This window comes from Hydra vulgaris, chromosome 02 (assembly GCF_038396675.1).
Source record: "Hydra vulgaris chromosome 02, alternate assembly HydraT2T_AEP".
Classification (NCBI taxonomy): Eukaryota; Metazoa; Cnidaria; class Hydrozoa; order Anthoathecata; family Hydridae; genus Hydra; species Hydra vulgaris.
In genome coordinates this window covers 56837312-56850859 of record NC_088921.1, presented here as the reverse complement: position 1 = coordinate 56850859, position 13548 = coordinate 56837312, and the positions used below count along the sequence as shown (strand labels likewise).

General features: G+C 28.3%; 1 protein-coding gene across 5 annotated transcripts in view; it reads left to right on the top strand.

The window, feature by feature from the left end:
* The window catches only part of LOC101240747 (uncharacterized), a 48330-nt gene extending 35176 nt beyond the window's left edge, over positions 1-13154 (top strand). For 2 of the 5 annotated variants that reach the window (XM_065791463.1, XM_065791461.1), the window contains one exon: positions 12888-13154. In XM_065791463.1, coding sequence (XP_065647535.1) covers positions 12888-13015 — 128 coding nt within the window. In that variant the 3' untranslated portion in view covers positions 13016-13154. Of the gene's footprint in view, positions 1-8427; positions 8848-12887 lie in introns of those variants that run through there. The other 3 variants (XM_065791460.1, XM_065791462.1, XM_065791464.1) reach the window with 3 other exon arrangements.
* The last annotated feature ends 394 nt before the right edge of the window (positions 13155-13548 follow it).

Genomic DNA, 13548 nt, shown 5'->3' with positions numbered 1-13548 from the left:
ATATATATATATATATATATATATATATATATTATATATATATATGCATATTTATATATGCATATATATATATAAACATATATATATATGCATATATATATGTATATATATATATATATACATTGAAAACAGTTTAAACAGTTCAGTAGGTTATATGTATATATATATATATATATATATATATATATATATATATATATATATATATATATATATATATATATATATATATTCATATATATAGGGGAAAGGCGCCCATGATGGCATAGCGCCTATGATGGCATACCGGTCATATTTCCATAAAAATTAGTTTTGGTAAAAAAATGATTAGACCTACATGACTATACTGACTTTACATCAGTTTTAGTGAAAAAACGTCCCTTGTGCACAAATATTGTTTTTATAATCAACAAAAATCGATTTTGGGATGTGCTGTTGTAGTTTTATTTCCTTCATATATTTAAGATTGTGATTTTACTATTTACTGTGCAGAAATGAAATTTTCATGCATTTTATATTCAAGTTTTGTGCATTTAGTGGAATAGTTACTTTAATTTTATCTTTTGAACAAAGCAGACACAGCTTGTTTTAATGAAAATGATGACTTTTACCCATGATGGCATACTGACGAGTTGGGGGTGTTGAAATATTGACGAGTTGGGAAAACCTTTTTTTTTATAAGAAAAACTTATTTTTAAGTAAAGTTAAAAGAAAGCGATGCTCCAACATTTTTTTTTGATCAAAAAAATACGTAAAACGCAATATATCCTATGCGCATGCGCATTTTTTTAAATTTAATTATACAATGCTGGTGTGTAGCATGAAATGGTAAATTAGGGTGGTTTCGAGTAATTTCTGTCTTTTCTGAGGGAAGAATCTAAGGTTAAATGAAATCATTAAGTTACCCTCGATCCTAACTAGCCCCATCCTCCCCTATGCCATCATAGGAGCAGTGGTTGCCTATGATGGCATACTTGTGCTTTTTTTTACAATAAGAATAACTTATAAAAAAAATAAAACTGATGAAAACTCCCAAGGTAATTATTGTTCTAGATGTAACAAGGAATGTATCCATATCAAAACTTTTATTATTGGTCTTCAGGATACTGAATAATGAAGCTTCAAAGTTAAGTATGCCATCATAGGCGCCTTTCCCCTATATATATATATATATGTATGTATATATTTATATATGCATATATATATATATATATAAACATATATATATATGCATATATATATGTATATATATATATATATATATACATATATATATATATATATATATATATATATATATATATATATATATATATATATATATATATATATATATATATACATTGAAAACAGTTTAAACAGTTCAGTAGGTTATCTGAAAAATTAGTTCCACTTTTTAGTAGATGTTCTTTTCGTAAAACAATTTAGTAGGTCAAGATTTTTGTAGGTCTAACTATCTGACACACAATTACTTGAGTTAGTTCACAATTTAGAAAAATTAATTTTTACAAAAAAAAAGAACTTTTAAAACCAATTTCAAGGTTCCTGCATGATATAGACCTAAACTTAAAACATTGAAATAAAATTTCTTTTTTTAAGGAAACATTAGGAAATTATGTAAAGGTTAGGCTAAATATTGAAAGTATGTAAAAATTGGTTCAAGTCAAAGTAAATTTCTAGTAATTTCTTATTTTGATGTGTTGCGAAGGTTGTAAAGAAACCAACCAAGTGGAACATTTGAGTTAAGCAATGTTTATTATTATTTATCCTTTTTCTGTTCATCTTTATCCCTAAACTATATCAGACGCTTAAGATTCAGCAAGATAAACTGTTTAAAATAAGGCACATCCTGCTCAACGTCTAAATCTGTTTAAGTTCTAAAGTTGATTAAGTTCTTATATACTAATATTAGAACTTAATCATAAATTTTGTAACACTAAGAAGAAAAAAAGAAGGATCAGGAGAATGCAAGGGGGCTCTCCTATACATGCGCTTAGTTAAAGATTTTTTTTTTTTTTAATGAACTAAAAGATTTTGAACGACTCACAGTGTGGCAGAATAGTTTTAAACCTGGACAAAATTATTTTTTGTTTTGTTTTGGATTTGGATTGGAAAAGCTTGCATGAATAAAATAAATTACAGAAATTGGACTTTAATGAAAAAAATTTAAACTGTATCTAAGTGAGCGCATAAACAAAAAACACATTTTTTGAAAAAATTAAATAAAAATAAATTATTTTAAATGCACTTTTTAAAAGACCTATTAATGTATACTTTAGGCATTTTAAAATTATTTTATCATTAGCAAAAGATAGCGGCAAACCTAAACTTGAAGAATCCCTGAAAAGAATTTGGAACTTTAAATAAACTTCAGCTTTAACACCATAAAAATAAAGTAGTACTAATAACTCTTATAAAGTTATTTTTTAAACAAAAGAATTGAGCTAAATTATGGGCTCTACAGGGTTAAAAATAAGTCCTACCCAAAAAAAAACACGTGGATAAGATTGACTAGAGACTCTTATACATTATCACCGGAAAATGTTTTATAACGCCTTTTTTCATTTTCGTCCAATGTCCAGTTTTTAAGCAATTCTGCCCCACTGTTTGACTGAGAGATTTTAACAAAAAGAAATGATTCTACTAAAACATTATACAATTACAAAAATGTTGGTTTCAGTTATTTTCCTGTGCTTATATACACACACATATATAATATATATATTAGAGCCCTGCGAATCGATTCGATTCGCGAATCAAATGTCGCTTCGATTCTAGATTCGATTCGAAAAAAATGATTCGAGTTTTTCGAATTATTTTTTTATTTAAATTACTGTATGTTTTCATACAAACGGCGTTAAAAAGTTTTTAAAATATCAATATTAATGTTATCAGAAAATTCAGTGGTAGAGTAATTTTGGAACGTAAACATACTTTTCATTAAAATTAATTGTCGATTAGGAATTTAAACAGAGCGGAACGCAAATTAGTAACGCAAAAGTTAGCTTTTATTTTTTGCGTCGTTAATGTTTGACTTTGCTTTCACTAAAGTAATTTTAAATTCGATTCTTTTTGTTTGTGCTACATCAAACTATTTTCGCATCAAGCTATAAAATGACTTCTAAAAAATCGGCTGTTAAAGAATTCTTTGAAAAAAAGGAGTATTCTGGCAATGCAAACAAGAAAATTGCAACAAAAAGTATTCTGTTCAGAAAACTGGAACTTTATCTCATCTATGGAACCATTTAAAACGTGACGATAAAAACTACTCGTAGAAGCAACAAAAAAGCGCACATCTGCTACTAAAAGAAAAAAGAATTCCGTTAACACAATCGAGCAATCATCAAGTTCCTCGTTAAATTCGTATTTTTTCGACCTCCAATAGATACAGTTATTAAAAAAAACTACGATCGTGCAGTGCTTAGATTTATAATTGAAGATGGAAAACCATTTGAGACAATTTCTGGATCTGGCTTTATTAATCTGTGCTCGGTGCTTACTCAAGGGCAATATCATCTACCACACTCGACCACTTTATCTCGAAATTTAGGTGATATGGTCGATGATTTATATATTAACTTCCAACAAAGTATAAAAAGCCAGTTTATCTCCAAACCTAGCATCACTTTTGATCACTTTAAAGCCAACAATGGCGATAACTTTCTTGTTTCTACTTGTTTCTTATTTCATCCTCTTGGGTTTTAGAATCATGCTGTTTATCAGTTGTAAATCTGGAAGTAATAAATGTTTGTCACAAAGCTACTTCCGCTGAAGAAATTTTAAGAAACGTGATGTTAACTTTGTGCATTACAACTTTGAAAAATTATCTTCGCTTAATGGATAAAAGAGGGATAGGTCAATTTGTTGACGATCTTACTACGCAGTTGGAAATGAGGTTTGATTTAAGTGAAGACGTTTTTCTTACCGCTACTTTCTTAGACCCTCGATTTAAATCAGAAATGTTTACTTTGGCAGAGATACAAATCGTAAAATCTTATCTAATGACATCTGAAAAAAAACACGATTTAAATATTACAATGATTTCCGATGAAATTCAACTCGAAGTAGCAAATTTGCCATCTGAAGCAAATGCAATTTTTGATAAAATGTTTGAACATATCACTAAAAATCTTACTCTACCAGAGAAAAGAACTTTAGATCAGCAATAAAATTTGAAGCTACTGCATACATCGAAGAGAAAACGTTGGGACGTTCAGATTGTTCTATTCTCTACTGGAAAAACAAACGTAACATTTTCCCTTTATTATCCAAATTTGCAACTGATTTTCTTGCTGTTCAAGCTACAAATTGTTCGTCTGAAAGAGTTAACTCTGTGGGAGCAGGAGTGATCGACAGTAAACGCAATAGTCTTTCCGAGCAAAATGCGGAACGGTTAATTTGGGCTAGAAGTAACAAAAAGAGTTCAAATAACATTCAAGTTTTGTAATATTTTGTATAGTATACATAAAAATAAAGATAAAAAACTTCTTTCAACTAGTGATTCGATTCATGATTCGATTCGATTCGCAAATCAAGACCTGCTTTGATTCAAGATTCGATTCGAAACTAAAAATGCCAATTCGCAGGGCCCTAATATATATATATATATATATATATATATATATATATATATATATATATATATATATATATATATATATATATATATATAATATAATATATATATATAAAATATACATATATAGTATATATAGTATATATAAAATATATATATAGTATATGTATAATATAATATTTATGTGCATTGTGTTTTATTGAAATGGAAAACACTTAATGGTAGTTATTTATAATTTTTTACTTTATATTTTTATTGTATATTTTATTATGAGGTACATTCTCAGCTAACATAACAGCCTATACTTAATATGTTGAGTTGTTATACGTTCAAATTTTTAAAACAATTAGGTTATTGTATTTTAAACTTTTTTTTTAATTTTATCTTTTAATATATATTTTTTATCCATTTTAATCCTTATTTGGGGTGACCATGGCTAGTTGGCAGCAACAGTAAGTTAAGAAGTTGCGTTCAAAGCCATTTATCAGAATGTGCCATAAATTACATTAAACCTTCGTATTGGACCATTTTAATCTTCCACTGTAATATTGCAACGATTCGCACATGCGCATAATAGATATTCGTACTTATGTGTTATTTGGACAAAAATATATTTTTTATAACATGTTAGAGAGTTTTCTTAACTAGAAAAAAATGAAGTACTGTTTTGCTTTATTGTACGAACTATTATTTGCAACCAGCTTGAACTAATTATAAATGTTATAGCCTAAAGTTTTCGCCAAGATGAATAGTTTAAATTTCTATAAATTTGGGATCTAATAACATATAAATAATCGTTTTTAAGGTTTGTTCCAACTAACCACGGGGTAAGGAAAGTTGGCGAAATTTTATTTTTTGAGGCCTCAGAAGGGGTACAAAAAATTTTATTTAATAATGAATGCAATTTTAAAATGTTACCTAAATTCATACTCTTCAAGATTCCCATTTCATATTTACAAAAAAATAAAAAAGTAAAAACTTTTTTTTTCAATCTTAAAAAATTAATAATAGAATTTTAGTTAAGATTGATTAATCTTTTTTCTTTTGATTTATTTAATAGTTTAGTATATATACATATACTATATATATATATATATATATATATATATATATATATATATATATATATATATATATATATATATATATATATATATATATATATATATATGTATATATATATATATATATATATATATATATATATATATATATATATATATATATATATATATATATATATATATATATATATATATATATATATATATACAGTATCGGACAAAACGAGTGCAACCAAATAATGCTAATTTAGTTTCTTTAAATAAAAGTGCTGCATTTTTTCAATTTAGAGAAATAACTATGTAACTGTTTAGAGACAAAGTTCTTCAAGTTTTATTCATCACAAAGTTCATTATTTGTACACAAAAATTAATAAATTAATCAAAAGTATTAAAAAAAGTTGATTTCCTTCTGGACAAAACAAGTGCAACTCGACAAAATGTTGACCAAGCTGTATTTCGCTATCAATATTTCGTGGCGAATCCTTTGTTGTCGATCACAGTCTTGCATCTTCGAGGCATAGATTTGATCAGGTGATCAATGAAACTTTGTGAAATCGCTGCCCAGGCCTTTTGGATTTGTTCAAACAGTTGATCCTTATTACGAACACCTTCACGATTAATTCTGCGGTTGACGATCTCCCACAGGTTCTCGATAGGGTTGAGATCCGGAGATTGAGGCGGCCAATCCATCACCGATAGGTGGTTGTCTTGAAACCACTGCTTGACTACTTTTGCAGTGTGTTTCGGATCGTTGTCTTGCTGAAAAACCCATTTTATTGGCATATTCCATTCAGCATGAGGTAACATAACATCTTTCAGGATATTTTTATACATGAAACGGTCCATTATTCAATCGTTTCGATGTATTGGACATAGACCGTTAGCAGAAAAACACCCCCAGATCATTACATTGCTTCCACCATGCTTCACGGTCTTATGGCAGTAACGTAAGTCGAGGCATTTTCCGGCCGGTCGACGTACACGGCAAATGCCATCGCTTCCAATGATGTTGAACTTCGATTCATCACTGAACAGGACAGTTCGCAATTTCTGCACATTCCAGTCAAGATGAGATGTAACAAACAGGAGTCTCTTCTTCCGGTTTTTTAGTGAAATCAGCAGTTTCTTTGCAGGGCGTCGAGAAAACAATCCGGCTTCAACAGCACGTCGTCTGATTGTTCGGTCCGATACAGGCAGCTCTAATTGCTTTTGTATCTCGACTGATGATATCCAGGGATCCTTCTTGACGGATCTGACGATCATAGAATCCTCTCTAGAAGTGGTGGAACGCGGTCTTCCACCTTTGTTATCTGCCGCCAACTGCCCCGTAGAACGATATTTGGAACATAGTCTTGATACGGTCCATTTTTTCATGCGATATTTATCACAAATATTTTTTTGTGACATTCCACTTAAGGAATTGCCAATAATTTTCTTTCTTAGTTCCAATCCAAGACTGTCAAGAGCCATTTTTGCACTTGAAGTCATAAAAATAATAAAAATAAATAATCACGCTTCTCAAGGCTTACCGTGTTACATTTACCTTGTGATGATACAATAATGCTCTGTGGAACACAACGTCTTGGTTGGATGTGGACTGTATTGATGTAATGAAACACTTGTTGTATTTCACTTCTTGTATTGATGTTCTTCGATAAAACACTTTGATAAAACTCACTTCGATAAACTGTCTTGATAATACTGACTGATTGACTTCCATATACTGACTGAATTACATGTCGATTTACACGTCTCTTATATAGTAAAATGAACCTGTATGAACCTGTTCTGGAAGATTCTAGATGCTTCTTTTCGATGCTTCTGGAAGCTTCTGGATGCTTCTAGATGTTTCTGGATACTTCTGGATGCTTCCAGATGCTTCTTCTGGAAACTTCTGGAAGCTTCTGCATGCTTCTGGAAACTTCTGGATACTTCCTTTAATTATTAAAAAACTTCCGTGACGTTGACACGGACCAGACTTAAGAAAATAAAACAAACCAAAAAAGTTGCACTTGTTTTGTCCGCTGCAAAATGGCACTTGTCAACGAAATTCTGCCTGTGTGCTGTCACCTGTCAGCTGATTGCTCATGTCATGGCATGCTATGAATCCAGACTCCTGAACTGTCTGCTGTGGTAGTATAGTTCGTTTCATTTTTAAGACATGTAAAATTAGGAACACTTTTTAGCATTGTTCGATGTTGGTTGCAAATGTTTTGTCCAATACTGTATATATATATATATATATATATATATATATATATATATATATATATATATATATATATATATATATATATATATAATATATATATATATATATATATATATATATATATATATATATATATACAGCGTGGAAAATAACGGGCGGTCAACGGTCACTGACCGCCCAAAATGACTGAAATTGCTATTTTGACCTCTCAAAACGAATTCTTCCCGGCCAAGGTTGACCGGTTGAAAAAAAAAGAGTTATATAACGTTTAACAAGTTATCAGGATGTCTTTGAAAAGGCATATACTAGAATTTCATAAAATGTAAATCTTTGAAAAAAGCTTCTCATATAGTTTTATCGTTTGTACGCTACTTTAAATGGCTTTGCAAGTGAGTATTATAAATGACGTAAACTATTAATTTATTTTGCTTCACTTATTAAAACTAACTTCATTTTACTGGTGGTGAAATTTTTTTTATTCCTACATTTTATTTATATTTTCTTTATATCATTTTATTTATTTTTCTAATAACCTTTTGCTTCCAATTGCAATGAAAATATGCTTTTATTTTTAGTTTAATTTATCCGTAATCAACAAAACTTACAAATTATCGACTAAGAGCCGCACACCAAGCCCTTTGTGATAAAAAATAAATTTTTTAGATTTCAATAAGTTAAGACTCCGGAAAAAAGTAAGTTCGCATTTGAAATTGTCGAGGTTCTTTGTGTTCTCCGCATTTTGGGTCAAAGCATTCTATGGGTTGACAACACGGTCGGTGAGAAAACTGTTGCTTTCTGAGCAGTTTTGAACAAGTTGTCGTTTGAGTTGCTTTGTGTATGCACGCGGTCGAAGACTCTACTTTAAAGACTCTTTGTTCGGTTGACGATGAGTGACTGAGAAGTTAACTTTAATATTTAGATAAATTTAAAACTACCAAATGCCCGTTCGCTTTTTATTTTTCTATTATTGAAATCTTAAAAATATATATATTGTAGTATAAAGTTTCGTTTTAAGTAACATAAATAATTTTGATAATATTTCATAAAACGATTGTCATAATTTTGTTAAATATTAGTTCAGCAACTGCCGGCGAGAGGCATTAATATTATTATCAACTAATTAACATTAGCAGTTAATAAAATGATTTTAAATGAAAATGAATGAAAGATATAAAATGATACAAATGAGATATAAAATGTGCAACCATTTTTCTTTTTCAACGTAGGTAACGACTGAAGTACTTATTTAACTATTATTTAAAATGAATGTATGTAACTAATAACATTTTCTCCTTTTTTTTCATTTATTTTTCTCGTAACCTTTTCCCGGAATTTCCTAAGTCTTGGCAATGAATGAGTTATTTTTAAATAATTTTCAAATTAACAATTGCGAATTTGCACATTTTTTATATTACTAAATTGTAAGAGAATCGTCAAAGATCAACACTTTAAAATGGAGGAGACTAAAAAGAGACAAACAACACTCTCATTTTTAACACAAGCAGGATCGGAATTAAAACCACCTGTTGAAAAAAAGAAAAAACTCAATAGTAGAAAATTACAGCTAACAACAGTTAAAAAATGGGTAAATACTAATCTTGCAAAATATTATGCAAATGAATGGCTAGAGATCTTTAATAATGGAAATTATATTACAGCATTAAAATGTACTGTATGTCGTCAGTATTCTAAACAAATTGATATTTATAAAGGATATCGCTACACCAGAATGTAACTTCATCGCTACACCAGAAACTTCATCGCTACACCAGAATGAGGAAGCGATGAAGGTAGTTGTAGGATACAGCACAGTGCCGCAGTTGATCATGCAAATGATTTGCCACATCAAAGAGCTTACGAATTAGCAATGAAAAGTAAAGGAATGGATGTAAGCGAACGAAATGATAAATTAAGCAACCTGCAGAAAAAAATGCGGCAAACTTATATTTTATCGGGCCTGAAAACCATGACCACGAAAGATCTAAATTTAACAAGAAAAAAATTTGAGGTAGCATACTTTATTGCCAAAGAAGAGCTTCCGCTTAGCGTATACCCTAAAATACTACGTTTGAAAAAAAATCATGGTGTTGAGTTTTGCCAACCATATAGAAATAAAATAACTTGTGGAACTTTTATTGATTACATTGGATTGAGTTTGTCAAATATTCTCAGAAATAAGTTAAAAACACTAAACTACTTCAGTATTTTAATTAATGCATCAACAGATGTATCTGTAATTGAAAAAGAAGCTATATTTATTATCAGTTTCGATCCTACTCCAATAGGAAAGACCGTTGATATGCGTTGAGTGTTCTTTCTATTTCTGATCTTGAATATAGAACATCTGAAGGAGTTTTCAATAAAATCAGTCAATCCCTTGTGAATCAGAAGGTATCGAAAATTTTAAAACTAAATTAGTTGGTTTTGGTGCTGATGGTGCAACTGTAAATAGAGGAAGTAGGACAAATGTAAATTTATTACTTCAGAAAAAAATTCCATGGATAACTTTGGTTGGTGTGTTGCACATCGCCTTGAGATAGCGTTAAAAGATAAATTTGCAGAAATAAAAGCGTATAATGATGTCAATAACATCATTTTGAAAACGCATAACATTTATAAAAAATCCTAAAAAAAGTTACGACAGTTAGGAAAGCTTGTTGCTATCCTTGAAGAGGGTAATTCATGTGACATTGCAGGTATTCGCCCCAAAAAAGTATCAGGTATATTGGATTTTTTTTTTTCAATTTTATCTATAAAAAATACTTTATAAAATAATATTCTTTATTTCATGCTTTTTTATACAACAAAAGTTCTTTCATCTCAAGTGCTTGAATTTTATGTGCAATCACGATGGATTGCACATAAAATTTAAGCATTTGAGATGAACTTAGACAATTATGGAGTATATATGAAACATCTCGAAAACATGACTGCAGACTTCGGTTTTACTCAAGCAGAAAGAGCAAAGTTTAAAGGGTATCATTAGATGTGGGATCATTGATGAATACCTCTTTATATAGCATTATTCATAGAAGTTTTATCGCCAACAAAGTTGTTATCTTTATCTTTTCAAAGCAACAAAATTGATTCGGTAGCATTATCTAGATTTATTGAAAAAACTAAAAAACAGTTAAGTCGCTTGAAGAAAAAAGAATTTAATGATTTACCAACAGTCAAACGTTTCCTTGCAAAAATAACAAACAACACTGGAAAGTATTCATTCCAGAATGTTGAGCTTTATGACTTTACAAACGCACTAACTTTAGTTAAGAATTCGAAATCAATGATTGTAGCGTTAATTGCCGAATCTATAGAAGAGCGTTTAAAAGCACAAAATACAGTTCCTGATATGTATGGAATGTTAATCCTAAACACTGGTGGCTGGTTTCAAAATAACACCAATAATTCATTTGCTGATGATAGCATCGAAAAATTGTATGACTTTTATAATATGCCGTTACGTTATGCTGACTTCACTGGGAGTGTAAATAATATGTTAGATGCTTGGCATAACTTAGTTGATTACACTGTCAAATATTTGGCACCTGATAAAACTGAGTACCGTAAAGTATGGTATCAAATTTTTTCGAGTTCTATGAAAAAAGATTGAAGTCCAGTTCTACTTCTTGTCGAATTGTTGTTCGTATTGCCTGTAGAAAGGTTGAGCGTCTTTTTTCTCTTATGAATAGAATTAAAATTGAGACAAGAAATCGCTTAGCTGAAAAACGGCTAAATAATTTAATTCGGGTGTGCACTGATGAAACAAGTAGTGAAAAATTTGATGTGAATCCTACTATTGAATTATGGGCCGAAGATACGTTGCGATGGCCTACACAAGAAAGTTGAAAAATTTATTCAAAAAAAGCAACAACAAAAAAACTATAAAAACATAAATTGAATTAGAATCGTCATCAGACGAGTCTTTAGATTTAAAATTGACTTTCGATGAAACTTTGGATAATGAATCAGATAAAGCGTATCTTTAAAAAAACATCTTTAAGTTACATTGTATCTTTGGCAATTATTATAGTAGTATTACATAAAACGATACTTGATTAAGTATTCAGTATAAATTATTTTGATATAATATAAAAATGTTTATTTCTTATTATTTAAAAAAATAAAATACAAATAAAAAAGGAATACGAGTTCGTTCATTTTAAAGTATGAAGTTAATTTTTTATTTACAAAGTTTCGTCATGCAAAATAATTACTACAATAAAAATTTAAGCCAAAAAAACAATTAAAACTTTGACCGCCCCAAAAAAACAATTGACCGTCAATTTTATTTATTAGCCGGTCAATTTGACTGCTCAGCTTTGATTTCTCATTTTCCACGCTGTATATATATATATATATATATATATATATATATATATATATATATATATATATATATATTATGTTAGTGTATTTTACAAATAGAGTGCTCAATGTTCTTAAAGAACAGAGCAATAACTCTTCCTGAGTAGTAACTCTTCCTGATGATCCAGCAAATGTGAAACTTCAAGTCGAAGATAAAAGTTAGATAAGTGTTTTTTACTAATTAATTATATATATATATATATATATATATATATATATATATATATATATATATATATATATATATATATATATATATTTATATATATATATATATATATACCCACCAAAAAATGTGCAGTTTATGCTGCTTGGTGATAAGACTAAGTTTGCTTTTTCCGGCCCATATAAATATTTGTTCTTCGGAATAGTTTAAATTTTTTTTGAAGGCATAGTATTTAGTATTATATATATATATATATATATATATATATATATATATATATATATATATATATATATATATATATATATATATATATATATATATATATATATATATATGTATATATATATATATATATATGTATATATATATATATATTTATATATATATATATATATATATATATATATATATATATATATATATATATATACTTCTTTAATTATTTTTTTTTATTTGTATTGAACATATTTAAATATCTAAATTTAAACTTTTCTGTTTTAGGTGAATACTCGTCTAATTTAGATTGCGACTTGTTAAAAATTGCTAAAACATTTCCTATGTATTCGCACGCTATTTGGAATTTAAGTTCAATCATAGCAGATGTTCATTCTATGGATGCATTTCAATAACGAAACATTAAACAAGAAGCAGCAGGCATGTTCGAAACTTAAATATCAAATTTTAAATTTTGCATAACTATTTCTTACTTCTAACGTATTTGTTTTGTAGTCTTTTAAGTAATAAGTTTATCTTTTCAATACAAGTTAATATTTTCTTTATCTTTATCGTTAGTTAACTCGTTTGATTTATTATATATATATATATATATATATATATATATATATATATATATATATATATATATATATATATATATATATATATATATATATATATATATATATATGTATATATAAAGTCAGATGAACTTATTTACGGTACCTAAAGTTTTATGCCATTTGCGGCACTTATATTATAATATTATATTATACTTATAAGCCATATATTTAAATCAAGAAAAAACCGTTCAAAAATACAAATAAAAAACCGTTACAAAATTCAAAAAAAACAATGGAATGAGTTCTGATGTCAAATAATAATAAAAATAGTAGTAATAATAATAATAATAATAATAATAGCGACAATAATAATAATAATAACA